At 47.4% G+C, this 24,467-nt stretch overlaps 1 protein-coding gene across 1 annotated transcript in view; it reads left to right on the top strand.

Moving 5' to 3' along the window:
• Positions 1-24,467, top strand: part of LOC144145950 (lysosomal acid lipase/cholesteryl ester hydrolase-like) — a 33,388-nt gene that overhangs the window by 4,512 nt on the left and 4,409 nt on the right. Inside the window, exons 2-8 of the mRNA XM_077677822.1 lie at positions 10,546-10,759; positions 14,038-14,149; positions 15,228-15,378; positions 16,832-16,924; positions 21,193-21,348; positions 22,050-22,121; positions 22,689-22,757. Of these exons, the coding sequence (XP_077533948.1) occupies positions 10,546-10,759; positions 14,038-14,149; positions 15,228-15,378; positions 16,832-16,924; positions 21,193-21,348; positions 22,050-22,121; positions 22,689-22,757 (867 nt within the window). The remainder of the gene's footprint in view (positions 1-10,545; positions 10,760-14,037; positions 14,150-15,227; positions 15,379-16,831; positions 16,925-21,192; positions 21,349-22,049; positions 22,122-22,688; positions 22,758-24,467) is intronic.

The following is a 24,467-nucleotide window of genomic DNA, read 5'->3' as shown; positions in this document are numbered from 1 at the left end:
TATTTATGTGCCTGTTGTAGGCTTTTTCTGGTTTGTTACAAATATAAAACATGTGCGCCATTAATATTAAGCGCTGGTATTTGAACACGCCAGTACGCAGTCCCAAATTTAAGGCTTTAAGGTTACCGTGATGGGCGATTTCATAGCGACGATTACGATTTCAACAAAAAAAGGAAAGGGCAGAAAATATATCCCACCGTCATATCTTTTGGCGGTGGCTTTATGAATACTCGCTAGGACAACATAAAGTCTGGGCAAGAAAGTAGGTGGTAAATCGTCGCCACTTCATCTGTTTTTCGAATATCTCACTATTGTTTCAAGTTTGCTTTGAAATTGCGCCACTGCCCTTAGGGAACAGCAGCATTTTGAATTTTTTTTGTATTTTGATTTGGCTCTCGTTTTAAACTACGAAATATTTTTTTTCTAATTTCAGTGATAATTCAACTCAACGAACCGGTTCGCGAACCGTTTCAAGCTCCGGAACCGGTTCGCGAACCGGTTCGGTACGTGATTTTGTCGAACCGGGACTAAACCAGAACGAAATGATTTCGCCTGAACCAGAACCGTAACCGAACCGGTATTTTTTTCGGTTCGACACACTGGTTTTTATGGCACCTTTAACATGAAGTATGAAGTGATCCGAATGCGGGATGAACGAAGGCTAGCATTCCGTGCATTTTTGTACTGCGTCTCGACAAACGCCTTCGGGGAAAGCGAAGTTAATCGCGAAAGCTCTGAAGGAAACGGTTGCACGTGCATGTGCCTTTTTTTGGAGGTGAGCGCCCTCAACGCTCAAGGAAAATAAAAGTTGCAGATACCTCTTACCCAGATTCTGTGCCACCTTCATGTCGTGTGCATAAAAGCTTCGCTGGTCATCCATCTTCGAAAAGTGGAATGGCTCATGAATTTTTCTTTCTAGAACGGGCATTCAAAAATCATGGATGTGGGGGAAGTGATTAGATATTAAAGAATACGGTTCGAAATATTGTATCTGATTGGCAAGGGGCAGATTGTAATATGGTAAGGCCTACATCATGTTCTACAGCTTTTGAAAGAACGTTCTGAACTGCACAGCTCGTATCCATATTTTAGCTCTAAAAAGCAAGAGCAGAGAGTATTTTTTGTTTCTTAGCTATACCTGGACGCAATAAAAAACCTCAACTTGTGAACAAACTCTTCGGGTCGGAACGTTGGCTGACGAGGGTGGTATTAATGAAGCCGCTGTTGATTCGCTCACCTTGTGGTCTCAAAAGGGGATTGCTGTGGTCACCAATAACAAAAAAAAACACGGTTTGCGTCCAATGAACTCTAATAACGAACGATTTCAGGCGGTACATAACAGGGGTGTAGATTCGAACCTCATTACGGACGTTTTTTAACCACGATTTCCCGCACCTTCCCGTCGGTCCACGCTATACCGAATACGCGGAAGCAATTAGATCTGAGATTATGTTTTAATTGCAGAGTTTGTAATTGTTGACAGCATGTTTGGAATTGTAAACCGTTACATTACCCCCTCCCCCCCCCCCCCCTTGCGAAAAAAAAAAATTACCATCTCTTATAATGGAAGTTGAGAGAAGCGCAATAGCTAAAAGTGCGTCCAACCTACCCTGAAGTATGTCGGATCGATCGTCAACCCTTCACAGACCAAAATCGCAAACAAAGAACTAACCCATGCCACCAGTTTTCGCGCTTTCTTAATGTTCGAAAACTTGTCTTCGAACGTATCTAAGAATGCATCTCCGAACAATCTAAATGTGCAGCTATACGCGGCTTATGAGATAAAGCTATACTATTTTTGTATTCCTTCATGGTCGATGCACGTACAGCCTCCCAAATTTTTAATAATATAGCGGTAGCCACTACCGATCGGGATGTCAGCGCCTTATGACGGTGTTCTCCGGCGATAGGCGAGGGTACGCGCTCGCGCATAGAACTATCTGTTGAGGACGAAGATGCGGTCACTGTACGGGTTCCGAAACGTCTCTGTGTTTCCACCTTGACTTGGTCAGTGACCGCATCTTCGTCCTCATCATGATAACTGACCAGACGAACTTTCGTCGAACTCTTGACTACAGAACTATCTGTTGTGATAGCGTCGTCTGCTCCGCTTCTCTTCTCAGGGCAACACACCCCCTGTTTTTCTTATCTTGCAAGGCCGTTTCGCTACCGCCAAAGTTAGGTAAGCAGCGTGGGGCACAAAGTCACTCAGATGCAGTGGCAGGGGGTGTACCACTCTGAAGAAAACAGCGTAGCAGACGACACCCATGCAGCACATAGCCCTATGCGCGAGCGCCTTCTCTCGACTATTTCGCTGCTGAACACCGTGATAAAGCGCTAACATGCCGATCGGTCGTCGCTCCCGCTATATTATTAAAAACTGGGGAGGCTGTACTATCCTTTATATAAAAGAGTTCCTTTGTCGCGATTTTCAAGTAGCCGTTTTGCCACAATGTAAGCCTGGTTTCAGGCACGCGTCGCGTTTCCAGAGGTATTATCACAGCTTTCCGGTTAACCAAACGGTCAATAGAGAAATGCACTAGTTTTTGACAGGACGCCATCAGTCCTACTAAAAAAGCTTTCGCTTTAAAAAAGTTGCAGATCTATTGCACTCACGGAATGAATTCCAACTAAATGTCTTCTTCCCTAGGCTGCGGCAAATGGTAATCGTCCTACTCAAGAGGATAAAGCTCCCGATAAACTTACAGCAGTTTAATCTAGTCAGTGTAAGGACTATCAGAGGTAATGCGAACCCTAGAGGGGTGGCCGGGCCGAGCTCTACAACGTGCCGCTGTGCCTGCCGTAACTGGAAGGAACCGACCACGCAAGCACGGTAGTGGAAAAAGACAGTCGTGGGTGAAATAGTCCCACTTCTATAGAAAAAAAAAATGGTCCCAAGGCATGTGGTTTGGGAATTATCATGGCAAAAAAAAGGGGGGGATGGGCAGCTTTGCAGTAGTGGCGAAGCTGGCGGCCCCACCCAATTTATTATTGGTTTGTCCAAGTTTATGCGCGGTTATGCTTGGAAACCCGGCCACGTTTTCTCTGTGGTTATGCTTCGAGAATCGGACATTTTCTGCGTGCTGTCGTCATCAGCCCCAAAAGAAAAATAAACACTCTGTCATTCAAGTATGTACAATGTGTTCTTTTTTCGTACCAGTCGTTTGTTTTGGGATTGGACCGAAGTCGTCGCATCCGCTCTCGAGTAACGGCGCGGAGGTTTTCGCGCACCACTTCCTCTTCTTCGGGGGTGGCACTCTTCTGCTGTCGCCCCATCTCTATCTTCCTCGGAGACCCGTCTGTTGCACCCCACAGGCATTTCCGAACTTGCCGCTGAAAGTTCTCCATCACTGGTAGGCCCGGATCGCTTTGTCCGCAGGCGTTCACGCCTCTCTGAAAGTGGACCGCGCTAGCACGTGCTGGAACAGGCGGAAATTAGCTTCGCGAACTCGGCGTCCGTAGCGCGAGCTATTCTGTGCTTCCACTTGAGGCCCGAACGCCCGTGACCTGGCGAGAAGAAGAGCACGCGACAGATCACGCCACGAACGCGGGACAGAGTGTTCTCGGAGGTGGAGCGGTACCGGCGCGCGCGATGTCGTGATCGCTCGGCGAGGTTTTCATGCGCACGTTCGCCGGCCCAACACCAGCTTAAACCGCATCGCGTTTAAAGGGGACATAAATAGACTTCCCAAAGTCCCGATTTCAAACGCGTTATCACCAGATTACGAGTTCGCGACCACTTATACCAAATATTACACCTTTGCGTAAATCAAATACCGCACAAACATGCAAAAAAGACCTTCGTTTCTTTCATTTTTACCCTTCCATAGTTGTCCCAATGCTCACACACTCTCACGTAAATTTGCCACTGGTGCAGCCCCTATGACGCAGCTCACTCGGAAGTCTACGACGCTGCTATTGGCGGGTTCCCTTAAATGCTGCAGCCAATCAGCGTTTCCCGCTGTGGGAGAAACGCGGGTGCACGTTTAGGCGGTTCCGACGAGCGGCACTCCGTCAAGGCGTATTTTTGGAGATATGAATGTCGATCATCGCCGTCCATTACGAGCTTAGTTGAGTTTGTAGACATATCGCGTCGTTTGCAAGGTATATATAACGGTGAAGAAACGGAGTGTCCCTGCAGGCGAAAACACCGTTGCACGCCCAACCGCGGCATCTGCCTCTGCTGTCGACAGAGGAATGGGGAGTATGCACGATACGGCATACACCGCAGCAGCTCAAACTTATCACCGCCCACAAGAGCGGGACTATTGCTGAAAATCAGCCTATAAATGCGTTAAAGGGGGTGATAGTGCGCTGAAAATTTGCGCTGGTGATCGTTGTTAGTGCGACTTCGTAATCTCGTGGCTGAATAACTGCGGCGAGGCTAAGCCTTTTCTGAGCGTCTGGGCCCCGGAGGGACCTGTTCGCCGCGACAGAGCCGCATATATACGGAAACGCTAGCGGGCACGCCAGCCGCCTGTCGAATCTTCCATTACTGTCGTGAGTGAGCATGTAGAGTTTCGGGTCCCCCAATCTGGCCTAGAAACGCTCGTTTCTCCTATTCTAAAACTGACAGGCCGACGCAAGGCGGCCGACGGCAGAAGTCCGGCCGCCAAGCAGTGCGAGCGGGCCGTCCGCCTACCGGCTCAGCTCGGCAGTACTAGGCGGAGCATGCGCGTCGGCTGCTGAGAAAAGCGTGACGTACCGCCGAGCGGAGCTGCGCGTATCTCGAAGCCGCAAAGGCATTGTCATGTTTCCCCTAGTGGTCTTGCGCCGGGGTGTTGACGCGATAGCTTCCACATTGCTTTGGAGGCTTGAGGAGTGGGTGAAAACTCCAGGCCTTATTTCTGGCCCTTTTTAATGAGCGATAACTCGGCTAATATTTAGCACTTTCAAATCACTTTTGCGGCACAACGTTCCTTGGATAGTACTCTAAAATTGCGCACGTAAAATGGCAACCTTTGAAACCTTGTCTACGGTCTCTTTAAAACGTCCACTTAGACCGTTCAACGTGCTCCTTTTCTTGTTCTTTTCCTTTTCGCCGTGCTTGCTGCGCGAATAAATTGCTCATAAAGCGATCCGTCCATATTAGTCGACGTTTTAAGGGGAAATAGTGCCGTTCTCTTAACCAAGGTGTGTTCTTGCGTGTTTATATTGACACGCAATATTACAAATCGTAGGAGATGGGCGAAAGAATATTTGCAAAAATCGCGTTAACCCTAATTTCGAGGGAAAAAATGGCCGCATGCAGAAATAAACTCTTTTGGCAAGATTAACCTCCCCTTGAGGCATAACTCTTACCAGTATTTCTCAGAACGGAGACAGAAAACGTAACCACAGTGAGCCATTTGACCCGTCACGCACCCGCTGAGCCCAAGGGCGCGCGCGGTACGGTCCCGGCAGCAGCGACCCCTTTTCTGGTGGAGGAGAAAGACGCACTCCCGTGCGGCGGTATGGGCGTTCCTAGAACCACTAGATGAGGTTTCAGAGTATTGGCACTCTTTTCTGTCATTGTTCTATGCCGCCGACAGCAGCCATTGGTCGAACCGCGGCACGTGACATTTTTTCACCTCGGAAGACCCATGGGCGCTGACATTTTGGTGCCTCTGTGTTTCCGCGTGCGCGCTCTTCTATAGGTCGCGATTTGCGGAGCGCAGTGCGGCTGTATGACACGCTGGGAAGGAGTTTTGAAGCCCCCAGACAGAGTAGCGATGCCGTGCTGCCCTGCACTGGGTTATTTCAACGGGCGGGTAGGTGGAAAACGCCTGCATCGCTTCCCGCTGGGAAAGAACGACAGTGGCCTAACGCAACTTATAGCCACTTAAAAAGCGAGCTTAATTAGTGGCTCTAGCGTAACCTAGAGCCACTAAATGAGTTACGCTAGCGTAACCGAGCCTGACCCCATCGCAGCGGCGCGCTGTTTCTAAATCTTCGAAAAGTAAACACAGTTGCCATGGTTTCCAAGCGGTGCCCGGTCCAATCCCGCCCGTCAACGTCAGCCACAATAGGGCGCATAAAGCTGGCCACCCTGGCGTCAGGCATCAAAATGGCTGCCGCCGTTAGTAAGTGTCGTTACTCTTAAGCGTAGCTTATTTAGTAGTTCTAGGCGTTCCCAGGCGGTCGACATCAATCCGGAACCCTTCACTACGGCGCTCCTCACAGCTCAGGTTATGATTCACCACGTAAACCCCTCAAAAAGGTTGTATGTTCCAGCACCATTTTTTCCTGACCGCGCATGCGCACAGCGGCGTCGGCAAACCATTAATACCTCTGAATCCCTTACTCTAACCATGGTGGCGAGCATATTTCGCTGCATGCTGGTCACAGAGATCACGCTAAGAGCAGCCACACTTCTGGCATGGTCCTCCACACGTTTCAAACACACGCGAACAGTAAAAGGATTTGCGCTATCAGCGGTATCTGAAGTGGAACATCTCTCCTGTCCGAGTTTTCAGAGCCAACGAGATTTTCCGAGTCTTCACAGATGCTGAAAGCTTCAAGCTTCCAGTTTTAGATGCGGTTACGTTGCGCTGTTAGTGTCCTCAAGTTGCGCACACCCTATACCACTACTCAACTTTGCACATTGCACTTCATCACAGTGGCAAATCATGCATAGGGCTGCCGTTTAACCATTATTTCGGTATGGTTTTGGATTTGTTTGGCGCTGGTCTGCTTGATACGTGTAAACGGAATATATGCTAACCATGCGAGCGGTTGGTGACGCCCTGCCAGACTAAGCACGTTAACAATAGACGAAGCCTGCACTTACTAGCTAATAGTTAACCTGGCTCTGTTACGATACTGGAAAGAATACTCGTTATTTGTGTCCATCCAAGTTTGTGTCCATCCATCGATGAGTATACGACGAATAAATACATGCATTAAAGCAGTGAAGAATAGTAACAGCCCTATTTTTAAAGCAAACAAGCACTTTTTTTTTCAATTTCGGTCCTAAGAGATTTCAAGAGCATCTGTACGTGTACAAAAGTTTAGTCGGGAAATGAGCTCTACAGACAAACGTGCCTGAAAAATCATGACATTGTGCGGCAAGAATTACAGTTCGTTTCCTGCAAGAACAGTAAATTGTCGGTAACAATGCACTTTGACTTAGACACACACTCACGTCGATATGTCTGAGTCAGGGCAAATGACATCCCCACATTATTAAATTATCATTGAATGTCAGCCGAGTATCTTGTAGATAAAATAATGAAAAAGAAAAATCGCCTCCATCTTTTTCGCTCAATAAGCTTAGAGTTGAGAAACATAGAAAACCAATAAAGAAAATTGATAGTTCGCATAAAGCAAGGAATTGATTCTGGTTTAAAAATTTTAAGAATACTTTGCAAACCTCTGAACAGGTTTTTTTCTAGTTCGTTGTCAAAAGTGATAGTCCACAGATTTAACCATCAAAGTTTCCATAGCTTTGGAAACTGACGGATGAAGTGCTAAACTTGAGACTGCGCACAAAGCAAGAATTCTTCTTATGTATTAACTGGTTGAAACTACTTAGCATTACACTGAATAACTCCAGACTAATCATCCCTGAGGAAACTGCCTTGAGCTGGAGAGCTGTACCTACCTGCTTCCCGCATACCCCGGCACCATTTCGAGAGCACTTGAAGTGTGTTTCCAATCAGCGCGATCACTGTCCCCGACTACTCACTGAGATGCAACTTACAGTTCTTGGAGCCACTGTAACAAAATGGGTCAAGGGGTAAGATGAGCTATCGACGCCGGCATTCGCGCACGTGCTATCTGCACCTCCATTTTACCGTCGACGCAGCTACGAGGGACTGCGACATGGCTCAGCCACATAGGCCCGTGTTGAGTAACTTCTTACCTGTACCACCTGATTTAAAGCAGATGGTGGTTGACGTCACACCGTGGTCGAAGCCACACCACTGACGAATCAAAAACGGTTGTGGCGCGAAATCCTGTCGGCGTACCCAGACTCCTAAACTAGATAACTTATTGACCCTACAAAAATTCCTAAACCCGTTCGAGAGGCTCAGACATACCCCATAATCTCTGAAACACGGCTGGCATGCTTTGGTTGGTTAACTTCTGGGCTGCCTTGGTTCTCCTGGGTATTTCGTACGTGTCGACGCCGGAGTCATTCGAAGTCAACCTTGCAATGTGGCGTATAAAGCTTTCGCCTTATAAATGCTTGGAGAGAGAGAGAGAGATAGAGAGAGAGAGAGAGAGAGAGAGAGAGAGAGAGAGAGAGAGAGAGAGAGAGAGAGAGAGAGAGAGAGAGAGAGAAGTGCTACTTGTTTGTTCCCATTTTACGATATGGCGATAGGAGAGGGAGAGTCTAGTTAACGTACAGGTATCAGTTGCGCACCTCCGGCAACACTGGGTAAAGATTACCGCCTTGTGTGAGCGCCCACGACCAATCCATTCATCTGTTGATGTGTCTGTGCGTCTGTATGTTCGTATGTGTGTGCGCGTGCGCTTGTGTGCATACGGATGGGCGTGTTTGTGCGTGTGTGTTTTGTGCAAGTGCGTGGTGTGTGCGTGTGTGCTTGTGTGTTGTAGCCAAGAATGGCCCTCAAATAATCCTCGAGACACCAGCCGGGCACTCAGTCAGATGCCGACGATGTAATGCGCACTATGAGTTTAGTAACTGTGGCACGCTGTTTCAGTGTTTGGGCGGTATACGTTTCCCGTGACCTTCTTCGGGCGCCTAATTTATCTTGTTAGGGCACGTGGAAACGTGGTCCGAGGCAACGAACTCTTCGCTTGAGTCACCACGTCGCTCTTGTATCAGTGTAAAGCAGCCACGCAAGATTATCTGCACGGAAGTCGCTGCAAGCAGACCGAGGAGAAGCGGCGCCCGCGAGTGTCTGCGGGGACGAATAATCCACGGCTGCCTAACTGCGCCGTTACGCCACGGTGGCACAGTGGCTAAGGCGTTGCGCTGCTGAGCACGACACCGCGGGTTCGAATCCCGGCCGCGATAGCCGCTCTTCTGATGGAGGCGAAAAGGGAAAACGCCTGTGTGTACAAGATTTCGGCACGCGTTAAAGTTACCCGTGACCTTCTTCTGGCGCCTAATTTATCTTAGTCCGGAAATTTAGTCCGGAAAATTAGTCCGGAGTCCTACACTACGGCGCGCCTCATCGCCTGCGTTCCGTCGGCGCGTTAAATAGTACCATCAATCAAACTGCACCGTTCAAGGCACAACACTAAGTTTGAAGCCAGGCTTGGAAAAGAAAGGCTGTTTTTTTTATAACGATGAAATTTTGATGTGCAGGTGGCGAGCAACGTAAGAGTTAGGTAGGAGAAGTAGAAGCAAAGAAATGCGCTTACCCTGTAAGCCATGGGAAATGAAAAGATTACATTTTATTTCTCCCAGGCTTTTCGCTCCGGAGTTCAAATATGGATGAGTGATAGAAAGTACACCGAAAGACGTGAAGCGGATGAAAGTGTGCAAAGGCGGATGATGGCATCAACTAGGAGGCAGCCGAAGAACAACAAAAATAACCAAATAATGGAATTAAGAGCATTCGGTGGACTATTAAAGTCTTCAGAACTACGATATTTAAAAAGAATAGAATGCGGCTACAGGCATTTAAAAAAATGTGGGGGAATAGCCGTGGAAAGGCAATCGACGAAAGGAGGTACTTGGGAAGGGAGACGCTATGTCATCTTGACGGGCAGGGATGATTGAAAGGTGTACAGCCCGGAACATGTTGCTGCCCGACTTTCAGTGCACTGAAAGTTGGGCGAGTGGGTAAATCATCTTGGGAAAAATACAATGGCCAAACGGATGGGACAAAAAAAAAAAAAAAAAAAGAGGCACAAACCACAAAAGGTGTACAGGGAGACCGGATATGAGTTTCCATCCCGTTAAGACTGGAGCATAAGCGGCTTAGCACCGGCACTCATTCTTGCTTTATTTCGCTTCCAAGAGCAAAAAAATAACAATACTACCCCCCAAAACGACAAAGCGCAACAAGAGTTGAAAGAAACCAGAAAAAGGGAAGTGCACAGATGAGTGCCATAGTTTGAAAACGTAAGCGTTGGTAATCTTCTTTGTTGACTGTTTCATTTACTAACTTTGTTCTACTTATCCAGTTCTTCTTTCTTACAATGAAAGTATAACCAGTGTCCAACGTAAGCACTACAAGAAAAGTTCAGCGGGAAGATGAAACCAAACGAACGAACGAACGAACGAATGAATGAATGAATGAATGAATGAATGAATGAATGAATGAATGAATGAATGAATGAATGAATGAACTGGGTAAAGGTAGGGATGGCTTGTGACACAAGGACGGGAGGAAAAGGGGAGTGTGCGACGGGAGAAAGGGTACATATGGGGCTACATTGCTTTAGTTTGCGAAGCCCACATCTGATGTGGGTGGTGGGAGCGGAAACCGAGGTCGGTGGGTTGGTCTATAGGTAAGAATGTCCTTGGTGTGTGTGAATACTGATTGGAGCCCTTCGCAGTTCCGTGCTATCTGAACTCCGGTCACGGCCTACTCAAGCCGGTTGTGTCGGCGTGCTGTTACTAAGGGTACCCTTTTTTACATGCAGTCGGAGATCATCATCGACAAGGGCTACCCTGTCGAAGAACACGAAGTGGAGACGTCTGACGGCTTCGTGCTCTCCGTGCAACGGCTACCCTGGGGCCGTAAGAGACACTCGAACAAGCGAGACGACGTCCGAAAGAAGAAGCCTGTCTTCCTCTTGCACTATCTACTCGGGTCGTCCGCCGACTGGGTCATCAACTTCCCCGAACAAAGCCTGCGTACGTAAGGGCTACAACGTTTCACGCACAGCTACGATCATCAACCGGAAATATGCGGGAAAATACTCCTCCCTATTCTTCCGTATTGGAAGTTTGCCTGCAATCGCAGTGCACCTAAACTTCCACCGAAGGGGAATGTATGCATTCTGTATTCAATGGGCAAGAGACACTGACCTTGACAGTGATCCTTACACTGACACGGAGACACTGACCACACTCTGAGTGTTACCAGAAAACTAAGTGCAGAGCACTTTATGGGCTTGCTTTCTCGTCTTAGCTTGCTAACGGTCGATGCGACTGCCGGAATCAGGCAGCGCAGCAGCAGCGAGATAACGGACCCAAGTAGAGCATGATGTACTGTGTTCCGAGAGTGACGCTGAGGCTTCGAAAACCACGCGGTTTAAGTAGACATAACCGTTCAAACCTTGTGAACCGCTGGCGCTTGTCATACATCTCCCCGTTACTTAGCGCGAAGAAACCTGCAGGTGCATTTCAGGCAAAATCTGTAGATATAACCTGCAGCCCCCGCGTTCATTTAGTTAGGAACGCTCGTTGGGTTGCATGTTTTTACGATAGTAAGCGAGAATAGCGGCCGCGCAATAAAGAAACGGCGCGTTCGAAATGACGCAGAAAGGCTCCAGCCGCGCAAGACAAAAATTACGCGTTCGAAATGACGGAAAACAGGCTCCAGCATACGAAATTAAAAAATGCGCAAAAATAGGAGAACTCCCGCTGGCGCAGTTTCAGGCAGGGAGCGCGCGAGCACTGCGAAGGCGGGAAATTTGAAACGCAGCAGTGAGCGGATAACGGCGCTGCAGCCGAGTATGGCGGATCACCACTCTGTACTTCCGACAGCTTTTACATTGAATGGAACGGCTTTAATTTTTGCACATATTTCTTCCCAAGAAGCGTGCGTTAAAAAGTGCTGTTTTTCTTTCATCCTGCTTCTTACCGTTTAGGCGACTAGCGACTTGGGTGAGCGGAAACTTTTCGCTTTACTACACAACTGGACAGCAAGCTTAGGTAGGCCCAAAGGGCCATGGCACGAAGAATGATCGGTGAAAGTAACACTCAGGGACAGGAAGCCAGCTTGCTGGATCAGGGAACAACTGGAGTAGAAGATGTCATAGTTGAAATAAACAAAAATAAATGGGCTTGGGCTGGCCATGTGGTTAGACAAAATGACAGCCGGTGGACCACCAGGTTCACGGAGTGGATACTGAATTACGGCAACTAGAAGAATGGGAAGGCCAATAACTCGATAGAGGGACGGAACAAGAAAATGTCGGGGAAAAGAATGGACTCGAGCAGCGCAGGGCAGGAGCGGTTGGAGGTCAATGGGAGAGGTCTTTGTCCTGCATGCAGTGCACCTAAGGCTATTGATGATGATGATGATGATGATGATGATGATGATGACACATCGGCAAGGTTGAAAGGCCTTATCTTACGAATTTCAGGTGTGTTTATCCCGCATAAACTGTTCCCGGGCGCTCAAAAAGTCCATGTTAGCATGAGTAAATAAGTACCGATATTTGATAGCTTAAATTTTATTGCAAACCAGTGTAACTGTAGCTCGTGAACTGCGGCACCGGGTGTTGGCGTTTTCTCTGTTCCGAGCTCTGAAAGGACAGCAACGCTTTTCGGATAAATAAAACGAGCTGACCGGTCATATGAGCTGGTCTCAGTTAATAGGCTACAAGGTTTACCTCGGCGTTATTTTAGCGCCCTCAAATGACACTTCCGTATCACGACATTATCCTGCGTCTGCAGTGTATTTTATGATTATTTGTTTTGACAGCGTTCGTCTTGCGTGTTTCTACCCTGTGTCCCGTCTTTCATCACTCACAGAATGTCTTCATTAGAAAGTTTTGACAACCAATCCCTGCAGTCCGCGAATGACTGGCGGGCTTCATAAAGGGGCGACAACATCCAAGGAACAGTAGTGCAAGCGCACTTGTCCAAATCCGACATGGTTGGAATATATGCCACTTGTGGAATGCTAAATCGGGTCACACGTTGCGCTTGCGTTGTGATGACTTCCGTAGATGAAGAAATATTTGGTCAAAATCCTGCCGTCAACGCAACTCCTGCGAAGGAGTCTGAACATGCAACAAAAGTTGCAGTTACAAGGGTTATTTGTACCCTGTTCCGTAGTAGAGCAGACTCTTATCCGCAACATGGCTGTGAAAGTGAGAAAGTACAGTGATTTTCATGTTATAGTTGGAAACGAGGTACTCACCGGCAGTATTTGCCAACAGGTTTGCACAGTTTTAAATGCAGAGCATTTCAGTAACTCACGATGCCACCCGCGTTGACGCCCGTAGTCGTAGTCCGCACCCCTCCCCCTACACTATATAAAAAAAATACTATCCGGCGCCTGGTTTCGATCCGTCGACCCTGCGGGCGGAACGCAATGTACATGGTGCTCTACCCACTGCGCCACAAAGCCGACACAGAATGGGAGGCTACGAACGCGCCTTATATCCTTGACTCATTCAAACTACGTCAAGAAGCTGCTGAATCAGCGCATTCACTACCACCAACTCCCCAAACACTAAACGTTAACGCAATACACCCACCCCCTATGTGACGCATTTACTCGCAAATATATAGCGCAGAAGACGAGAGACACAGACAAGTAGACACACACGGCGCTAACTTCCAACACCTTTATTGAAAACGATAACACACATATATAGCAAGAATCCCGTGACGTCACACACATGCGTACATCAGCACGAACGCAAGTAGGCAATCTCTTTTTCTGATAATTTGATAGAAGTCGAACTTACACAAGAGCTTCCTAACCTGGTTATCTTTTCCGCCTCAATAATTTCACGTGTACACTTGTCCTTACTCTTGCCAATAATAACACATTTATCAAGGAATGGTTTGCAATCTGTACATCCGTTACAGTGCATAACTAGTAGTCCATCGTGTTCATTTTTCTTTTTTACATTGCGATTGTGCTCACGAAGGCGATCATTTAGACAACGACCGGTTTGACCAACCGGTTTTACTCGAGTCCCCCTCGCGGGGAGATAGGCCCAATTTTTTAACCCCCCAAGATTGACCGTAGCCACCATCGATGCCAGCGCCCCCAAATCTGTGAAATTGCGCTCGTAAGTTTATAACTCTCAAAAAGAAAAAAACTTCTAATGCAAGCATTTATTTTAAGATTTAGCTAAAGACGACGAAAACATACGCTTAGTCCGTGACTAAGAAATGGTGTGCGGGGGCGCTTATTTTTTAACGCTACATTTTCTTCAATGACGCAGCTTACATATTGGCTGACGCTGGATACGACGTCTGGCTTGGAAACGTCAGGGGGAACACCTACTCCCGACATCTGCGCTACAGCAGGCACGAAAAGGAGTTTTGGGACTTCAGGTGAGGCGAGTTTAACTCTATACTTCATCAATTAAGGAACTCGTCCCTGAGCACCCACTCATTTTTGGTATACGGTACTTAGTTTTTACTTTATTCTAGAAGCTTTAACCCAAGTTAACGGGCTCGTGGGCTCATTTTTAATAGGTTCAGACGTGTTGTAACGATTGCACTGGAAAAATAGTATTCATGGGAGATTTCAAAGTTTATAATCCGTCGTTGAACAGTTTAAATTGTTTGCTTTAATTTTCAATCTCATAAAGAGCTCGTTTTGTACGCTCACAAACTTGCGCTCGCATTTGCATGAACGAACGCAAAGCCCCGATGTCGCGGTTGTTTGCAAATAATCACTAGAATAATTGTTGTCTCAAGGGCTGCACAGATTATTAAGGTTGTATTAGAAGATTTCGTTGTTATGGAGCCGAATAAAGCGAGGCCTTGGCCATTTGTAAGGAAACGGCTGCGTCAATATTAAGGGTGTAACGTTTGTAATGATGCTTAGAAATTGGCGTTGGGTGTATAACACTTTTCTTTTAGAGGTAACTGTACGGGCTTCACCCCTTCACTCACTCACTCACTCACTCACTCACTCACTCACTCACTCACTCACTCACTCACTCACTCACTCACTCACTCACTCACTCACTCACTCACTCACACGGGAAGGATAGCAAAGTGGTGTTCCGGTTTGAGGCAAACAAAATAATAGTGTTAATTTTGACGCTCGTGTGATCTGCCATTGAGCACGTGATCTCTTTATATGTTTAGATATATCCGGCGACTGTTTTATAAGCTGAAAAGGCTCAGCAAAGGGGATTACGTATTTCGTTAGAAGCGTCGGTTGCCGTCTCCCTAATCTGGGAGTTTTACTCCGCGGCGTTGGTGCCATCAAAAATAGCTACTTAGCGGGCTGCTTAGTTGCAGAAAAAACCGTCTGCATAAAATACCAGCTATTATTTCGTCTTATGGATGGAGCCGGGCGAAGCGCACGCTTTAAGGCTGTAGAAAATCGCCTCACGTTATTTCGTAACAAGAAAAGGGAAGCTGAAGCTCGTAATCTTTCTTTCTGCCTCGAGGGAAGCTTCGACGAAATGATCGCGTATGACCTGCCGGCCATGCTGGATCACGTGCTCAACGAGACGGGACGCGAAAGGCTCTTGTACGTCGGACACTCCCAGGGGACCCTCATTCTGTTTGGCTTGCTGGCGGAAAGACCCGAGTACAACGACAAGGTACAGTAAATTAGCGTCACAATTCTCTGTCCTCCCGCCTTGTAAGGAACATTGAAATTTAATTTTGGGCTGCGTCTAATCTCACGGTTACCGTGAGAATTCCCCTAAATTCGCTGAATAATATTACTTCCCAACGTAACCTAACAAAATCTAACCTACCGTAGCCAAACCTAACCTGTCATAACCTACCCAAATCCAGCAAAACTGCAAAAATCCTAGCCTAAACCAGCTCAGCGACACAGAATACAATCTATATTTAACCTAATCCAACCTTTTCTAGAAGTCCTGTGCGTGGATCTTCTGATATGTTATTAACCAGGATAAAAAAGCACAATCACTATGAGCGAAAACTTCAAAAATTTCGAAAGCTTAAAAAAAACAAATTCGGCCATGCCGGACTCGTTTAAAATCAAGTGGTATAACACAGCGCTACCTCAGCATCCGTAGGAACGAGGTTTTAGGAAATATTTGTCCCATAAAATCTCCGGGGGGTGTGCTTAGCCAATCAGAGGCGGCTGCCGTGAGAAATGTCTGACGGTAATTCTCACGGTTGCCGGGATAATAGACACTACCATTATTTCATAACGCCTGCTGAAGTTTATTGTTGGGCTAGAAAATGGTACCGGGTCAAGATCGCCCCTAGCCGATGCTTCTTTGTTGAGGACGCAATGTTTGTACGAACAACTTGGTGGACAATAGTCTTGCATGCCGTCGCATGCGAAATCCGAAGAGTTTGGGCCGAAACCGGATAAAGTCCTAGAAGTAGAACACTTGCTCGATGAATACTAAATCACCTTTCTGAAAGCAACAGCTGAGTGGGCCCATGCTCGGGCCCACGATTCTTCCTGAATATAGACTCTATTCTTATTATTAACAGGCCGTTTAAAAAAACGATGGAGAGAAAACATAAGTTTGGTAGATTCGGAAGATTTCCATGTAAGAATGACAGTCACGTAGGTTTTCACGCAAACTTCACTGAAGTAATCAAGATAACCAGAAAAACAGCTAATTAAGTTACTTATCACGAGCAACTTTCCGGATCTCCTTTAATGGTGTAAGAGGTTGTTGTGGTTTGTGTGATTGGCGGAAAACAAAAGACAAAATCTACCCACAAAAAACAGTATAGCGCGATTGCGGTGTTGTGTCGGGTTCCGTTTCGTCAAGCCGCTTTAAGAATAGCGTGCGATGAACACGTTTATTACGCATTTCTAATACCTCGTCAGCGACCTCTCCGCTGACATTGCGTAGGTGTAAATTCGCAACTTTCCCAATATGGCTGAACTTTCTTCGGTGAAAACATTTTTCGAGCCCCGAATGAAGATGAGTGAGTCATCAAAGGCTAGCTCTATCCAATGAACTAAAAATTCGCGCTGTTTTCATGGTTTATTTAAAGGCCTTTCTAGATGTGGCCTACGACCACCACGTCATACTCTCTTTGATTTACTTTCTACAGATCGAGCTGTTCGCTGCAATGGGACCGGTGACCACAGTGACCTACATGAGAACGCCCATACGATACCTGGCTCCGTTTGTTGAAAACGCTGCGGTACGCATGTGTAGGTGCAAACAAATACAACAACGCCATACCACTGTTGCATTCGACTTGTATGTATTTGAACTCTTAGAGAGAAGAGAAACAATGACTTGATAAGCTGCTTATTCATGAAGGTGCAATAATTCAAAGGGGAAAACAAGAAGCTGAACAAAATATTGACTGCGTATCTGCCCGTCCTTGAAAGTGTCGTCGAATGACCATAGTCCTCTGCAGCCTCTGCCACGTAATTGCTTCTTTTTGTAGCGGAAGCTCCACTACGCTACCTCGGTTAGTCTTCACGGGGTAACCAGTTTTGACCTTGAGCGCTAGAGGTCAAACCACATCCGATTCCTTAAGCACCCGGCCCGTAGCGGCGGCTCGATGGCGGGGGGAGATTGGCGGGAGGGGAGAGATTGGCTTATTCTTGGATTGATACAACTCTCACGTTGATGCAACTTGTGTTCCACATTATTTGCCTTTGTTTAAGTTCGCCCTGGTTTCATCCAAAAGTATGTCTTTCCAACTAGTCCAGCTTGCAACCCTTCTGCCGAGAGATAGGCGAGCGGGAACGGGGACGTGCGCGGGACCCGTGTCGCCACCGGGCGGAGCACCGGGCACGCAGCAGCGGATCGATGGCGGGAGAGATAAGCGGCAGGAGAGAGATACTAGTAGCGGAGGGAACGGAGACATGCGCGGAACCCATGTCTCCACCTGGCGGAAGAAGGCGAGGAGGCCGCCGTCTCAGCGATAAGCGTGCACCACAAAGGAAGGCCAGAAGGCTACCCGGCGCAGAATCGTGTGCGACGGAGGAGGATTGACATCCAGCTGTGGTCGCTCGTACAGCGGCGAGGATTAAACAACGCCGTGAGGCGAAAAAATATGATGAATAAGCAGTGTATTCATTGCAAACATGTTTGTATACCACTGTGAAACCACACATCGACAATGGGCCTAGCCAGGGCATCGAAGCTTTCGCTATCAACTAGGGTTAACCAAAGCGAAACCATAGGAATTTTTTTCTCCCCAACCAAATTTTTCGCTCCTCCGCCCCCCTTCCCCGCCAACCGTCTGACTCCTCCTATGATATACCCTGTGGAGTATGGCTGAAATCATTTCGGGTTCGGATGGAGTGCAGTGACGAGGTCGCGTTTTGAGTGTGAACCGTTTTTGTATCTTTTGGTCAGCACATGTACTTTTGAAGCGTTTTTATTTGTTATCGCTGCAGTTAGGCCTGCGTCTATTTTATTTAAAAAAAAGCTGATAATACCACATTTGTATCAATGTTTTCGCCTCAAGTATGTCCAATATTTTCTTTTTGCTGAACCGTGTGAACAAGTGTGAAGTATGCTACCGAAATTCATTGTTCTGAAGGGCTTTGCCTATGTAAAAGCCACATTCAAGGATTTTTTAAACTTTTGACTGTTTGGCCCAATAAAAGTGCAGATAGACTAACGGGCAGACATAGAGACAGACGGAGAAGCCAAAAGTTTCTCGTTTCATAGACGAAAACTGACTATCGCAGTTAAACATTAGACACGTCTGTTCAATTTTTGTCTGCTCTTGGCTGCTCAAGCTGCCCGCCCATAAGCGTACACGCAGAAGAGATATTATCCTCCTTGCCATTCTACTCCTTGTGACTCTGTACCTTGTCCCATTAATGCGACCTGTTAAAGATTGCATTACCGATGAAAACGGCGATATGGCATTCATGAATGGTTGTGGAATCACAGTTGTGGCGTTCTTGGAGCTGCTGAGCTTTTTCCTTGGCAGTGCTGTGGTATGTTTCCAAGGCATGGCTTACGTACAGAGGTGGGGTGTATGCATTCGGCACTGTCGTCAGTAATTGTTTTTTATTTTCAGGAAGGTCGACTGTGATGTGCAGCATTACTTGCAAGGGTCTTTCGGTATCTCGACGATTTCTTGGTGTTATTGCGCAGTGATACGAGGGATTCTTTTACAAGTGGTGCTCTGGATGCCTTTAAGTTGTATTCCCACGTCTTCTGGCCAGACGTGCATGGGCCAACCCGGCCTATAATAATGTGTGCCTAACAGATCACCGGTCATCCCTAAGAGGAAGATCTTTTACACCCCTAGCTTCACGCTGCGCTGACTGCGGGTCTGAACCGTGTTTTCTCAGAAACGGATGGGCCTTCAATCACAACGAACGCGCTACGCGGAGTTACCCGAGTGCATCATTAAGAATAAAGGGCTCCCAGTGCCTCAGTGAATGCCTTAGCCACTTACGCTCAGTTGCTAAGGCGTCGTGCTGCTGAGCCCAAGGACGCAGGTTTGATTCCCCGCCGCGCCGGCCGCTTTTCTGATGGAAGCGGGAACGCTCGTGCGTTCGAGATTTCGGCGCACGTTAAAGATCCCAAGGTGGTGAAAATTAATCCAGAGTCCGCCACTACGGCGCGAAATAGCCTGTGTAGTTTCGGCGCTTTAAACCCCACAATCAATCAATCAATCAATCAATCAATCAATCAATCAATCAATCAATCAATCAATCAATCAATCAATCAATCAATCAATCAATCAATCAATCAGTCATGCTCTATTAAGCATCACCGATAAAAAACTGTTGCCGCTTGAAGAGAGATGTTAGAAAAGACAAAAATGCCCGAGGGCGAGGTGTGTGTGGTGCCCTGTGGCAGCAGCTAGGTTCAGTGTGCATGGGTGTATTTGGGTCACCTCCATGGCTCCTGTATGATTGGAACCCGAGCCTGCTAGCAGGTCATGTAATGGTATTTATATGTTTCCCAAGAAAAAAAAAAAACCTCGCGCTTTGGTTTCCAAGTATCTATCTACCCCAAAGAGTCCGTCGCTCCATTTTCTACGGGTCAAAAAACTTCCTAGCGCCCTCGATGAGTAGGCAAAGCGAACCAGTAAGGCGTGGGCTGACACCTGGCGTAGAAATGGAAACCACCCGTAGCAACATTACTAGATTGGGTTACTGGATTAGAGCAGCAACGTTAAACCAAACACCTTAACGTCCCACACTCAGTGCGATTATGGGATCGGCTTCATCGGCGAAACAGCGGACCACTTACGAACTTCGTGAATGTAAACGCGATTGCAATCCGCAGCGGCGGGTAACCAGTAAAAGAGAAGGTCGATCAGGCCCGAGAGGTTGCCCGTGCGACGGGCCCGACAGGAGTACGGGTGCCGCGGATCGGAGAGAGAGAGCGAGAGATGAAACGTTTATTGAGCTGTAAAAGCAGGAGTGGACACTCAGTTCAGGAAGGCCTGTGTAGACCGCGCCGTCGTAGCCCGGGTTACAAGGAGTGCTTGGTCCTCCAGGCGACCGCTATTCAACAGTGGAAAATGCCGCGGCGAAGAGGCGAAGACACACCGCCAGTTGGTTGGACGAGGACAAGAGTGTGTATGCGAAAATTCAGAGGGACTTCGTGAACAGATATTTGGAATTGAGTTGTGCGATGTACGACAGATTTTGGTTCTAGAACGCTTTTGTGGGAATTGGTATAACGTTCGTGATGTCGCGAGCTATGACTGTGCAAGAGACGAGTATTGCGTACCTTTTCTGAAAAGGCTGATGTGACAATATTCGTAGTGTGTAGGACGTTCGGGAATGATTTTTTTTTTTTTTTTGCGTGGCGCTAAGTCGCGGCTCTCTACGACAAAAGGATATGTGCGATACCCACTAAGCTGCACCTTAGTATGGCGGAATGGCCTCGCATTTTTTTGCTAAACCTTCTCCAAACACATGTGATTTAGAGGTTGTGGAACGGAAATAATAAACAAAAGCAATCCATGCATTGCAAAATTTTCATTTGGTTTCATGAGAAAAAAAAATGAAAGAATTGCCCTCTGCTACGCAAAAAAATGAACTGAAAAACACTGAAATGTAAGGAAAAAAGTGTTACCGGAGAGTAAGCCAGAGAATTTTGCTCACACAAAGTAGTACGTATTTCCGTAGTTAACGAACGCACACAGCACTTGTCAATTTATCGTAGTCGCCTTACTCATGTGTGTAGCTAGCATGTCTTCTCTTCTTGCTCCAGCATTCCTCTGACTGCTATAGTAACATGATCATTTCTTGATCCTCGAATTTAGCTAGTTTTTAATTTAACAATATTCTGAATATGAGGCAAGTTATGTTCTAACCTGAAAATTATGCCGGAATAAATGCTAATTTGAGTGTGAAAATAAGGACTCGCCGAAGTCCTGTCTGTCTCGTGTATCTTTCGAACCAGTAACGCTGTCATTTCATGTACAAATGTCTTGCCTACGCGTGCCTGACGCACATTTCGGTCCCTGCCCAGGACCTCTTCGCATTGTTCGGCGAGTACGACTTCCTGCCGAGCAGTGCGCTGATGAAGCTAATCGCGGGAACGGTGTGTCAGTTTGAGGAGTCGCGCAGCCTTTGCGAGAGCGTCATCTTCTTCATTTGCGGACCCGAAGGACAACAGCTCAACAAGGTGCCGTACATCAATCAATCAATCAATCAATCAATCAATCAATCAATCAATCAATCAATCAATCAATCAATCAATCAATCAATCAATCAATCAATCAATCAATCAATCAATCAATCAATCAATCAATCTTACCCAAAACTTTTACTCTCGGAAAAAAAAGGTTTTACTCTCAAAAGTAGAGCACCAGGCCCCCTACGTTTTTAAATCCCTTCTTTGTAAACGTTAAACGATCAATGGGCAGCAACCTTCTGCGATAATCCTGGGGTGCATAAACGTCTCGCAGATTATAAAAGCGTACATTTTTTCCGTGGTGAACTTGCTAACACTGCTCCTACAAGAGCGCCTAAACATATTTTTCAAATTTGTTTGCTTGTTCCGTGTCTCCGTGCATAGTTGCATCCATTTCTTTTTTGTAGTAGAAGATGTAGACGCGCAAGATACCACCTCCCACACAAAACACTACGTCGAAAACCTTTGTACAGCTTCACTTCGATGGAAGGGAACGTTTATCGTACCGACTGAATGTATTCATTCGCTTGGCTCACCTGTGACAGCAATGGGACAACTTCGACGAAATAAACCGATGAACATGCCTCTGCAATAAATCAGTTAGCGCGTGTACACACTACTCACGGAGACGCACGCTAATTTACTATCGCTGCATGCTTCCGCACCGCTGATTGCCTGGAGTGTCTTTGCAGACCCGCCTTCCAGTGCTCGTGAGCCACACGCCGGCGGGCACGTCCGTCAGGAACATGGTCCATTTCGCGCAGGTAAGAACGAGCCTCCCGAGTGTTTGCGTTGCCTGTAACGCCGCTCCGCGCGGTGCTGCCAGCCACTTGCGTCAGGACGAGTATGCACCTCAGGGTGTTACGGCAATCACTGGCAAAAGCATTACGCCCGATAGTACCGCCAGGCATTGATGTGTAAACAGGGCCAAAGTGCGGAAAACAGTCTCGTATGGAATGGATGTACAGAAGGGCTACGCAAGCACCAGATGAGAAGTAGAATCGCAGAGAATACTGCGTGGAAGGAGGAGATGACAAGATTGGATTCGGCGAGGGATGGGTCCTGATGGCGCAGTGTTAGGAGCTACGCCACAGAGATACAGCTAAGCCGTCGGCAACGTGAGCGGTTGCGGTGAAAATGGCTGCAGCTTGGAAACTAAAGACATTCCGGAAGCGAAGGCTAGCTTTGCAGTTGCTTTCTTTAAACTTATGGTACGCTGCAAGGATGCATCATGTATCGCGCCTCCCTTGTCGTTGCATTATCTCTTTTTTTTTTTCGAAGTGCCCTTATTTGAGTAATGTTTTGTTTTCCCTTGTCTGTTTTCTTTTTAGTTGGTCCTGAGTGAGCGGTTTCAAAAGTTTGATTTCGGCAAGACAAGGAATCAGATCCTCTACGGGCAGGTGAGAACCTCCTGTGACATTTGTATGGATGTAAAAAACAAAAACGCTTCGTGCGAGAAGTACTAATGTACAGCCGGTAAAAGGCTTGTCTATAACACAGCGTTCGTACTCTCAGCCCTATCCTGCCCCGCCGGAGCGGGATTTGAATAAAACTACTGCGGAATTCTGAAGTCTTAGCCCTTCGCTTTTGCCTCCGACATGTTTGGAACGAGTATGTTTCGGCAGTTTTCGGATGTAGCTGGTTGAAGTTGAAATCGCTGTTATAGACAAGCGTTTTACCGGCTGTACTGTTCACCGCAGGTCGCAAGGTCGTACGTCACGAATAATGTTCCTAAGAGAGGGCAGCAGCCTGATCGGCCATGCTTGCACCGAAACAACGTCTTTCTTCTTAAATTTGTTATGTTCATTCTGTTTGAGTAGTTCGCGTAACTGTTCGGTCCTCCAAGTGCGGACACCCAATCTAACAACACTAATTACCTGCTAGCATATGTAATTTACATTTTTTTCTCTTGTGTTTCTCCATTTATATATGAGCAGAATTTAGATCTTATAAGCAGCATGTTTCACTTCCCCGACAATTAACTGACATTACGTGTGGTCGCGACAGCGCTCTCATCACCTATTTCCCTTTTTTAACAGCAGAACTGTATAAGCTTTTGGTTCCGCCGTCGAGCGTTACCAGAAAATTAGCACAGCGGAACGCCCGTGTGCCTGTCCTTCGTAAAGAGCGCCCGCCGTCATCCAGGTTTGCGCGTGGGCTTGCGCCACGTGCGGAGCTTGTAAAAATACCAAGAAAAAATACCGAGCGGACGTGAGTGTGTGCCTTGTGAGGAGCGCCTGGCGTCATCTATCTCGACCTTCGCGAACAATCTGCCCAGTGGTCGTGGCGTGACCTCTAGCTTGCTGTTATCCTCGTTAGTTCACATGCGTTGGCGAAGTGGAGTGCCCAGACTATGAGTTCGCGCTACAGACGCCGTGTTTAGGGAGGCCTTGGGAATCGAACGCGGGACCTTTACGACTTGAAACCGGCTACCTAACCACTAGGGCACTCCAAAGGCCCGAGAGGGGTTAGCGGCGGCGGGGAACAATAACATGTGCAGCCAATTGGGAAGAAAAGAAAAACGCTTACCGTAGTCGGGATGAAACCTGGGTCCCTCGCTTTAAGAAACCGGCGTCTATCCGATTGAGCTATCATCGCATTCCAGGCGCACAGTATGTTCTTTGGGTTCGTGGCGCGGGCTCTGGCTTTGGACTTAGCGACGGTTTCTAGCGCTTGCGAACGCGGTCCACTTTCGGAGGGATGTGAAAGCCTGCTGACAAAACGATCCGGGCCTGCCAGTCATGAAGAAACTTTAAGCGGCAAGTTCGAAAATCCACGCGAGCTGCGACAGCCGGGTCTCCGACGAAGGGAGAGGGACCGCCGTTCTGCTGTTTCTCCAGCATCGCACCACTAGTGCTAGGTGCGCAAATTTTTTCTTGCCAACCACTTTATTTTCCTCTTCACTGCCCGCATGTCATCACTTTCATAGCCTTTAACAAACTAACGCTTCAGAAGGGCATATCTCGCTCTCATCTAAGGCCGTATGCCTGACTCGGCGTTACGCGGCAGTGTGCGGACTTGCCCCTGGCTGTCTGCATAGTGCACCGGTATCTCCATGTTGAACATTGGTTCATGTAGGTTCTTGTTCTGACGTCGCCAGCAGAGGCATA

This window comes from Haemaphysalis longicornis, unplaced genomic scaffold, assembly GCF_048455015.1.
Source record: "Haemaphysalis longicornis isolate Haplotype H1 unplaced genomic scaffold, Haemaphysalis longicornis Haplotype H1 scaffold_7, whole genome shotgun sequence".
NCBI classification, from domain to species: domain Eukaryota; kingdom Metazoa; phylum Arthropoda; class Arachnida; order Ixodida; family Ixodidae; genus Haemaphysalis; species Haemaphysalis longicornis.
The sequence above is the reverse complement of the archived record's forward strand: the minus strand, read 5'-3'. Positions and strand labels throughout refer to the sequence as shown.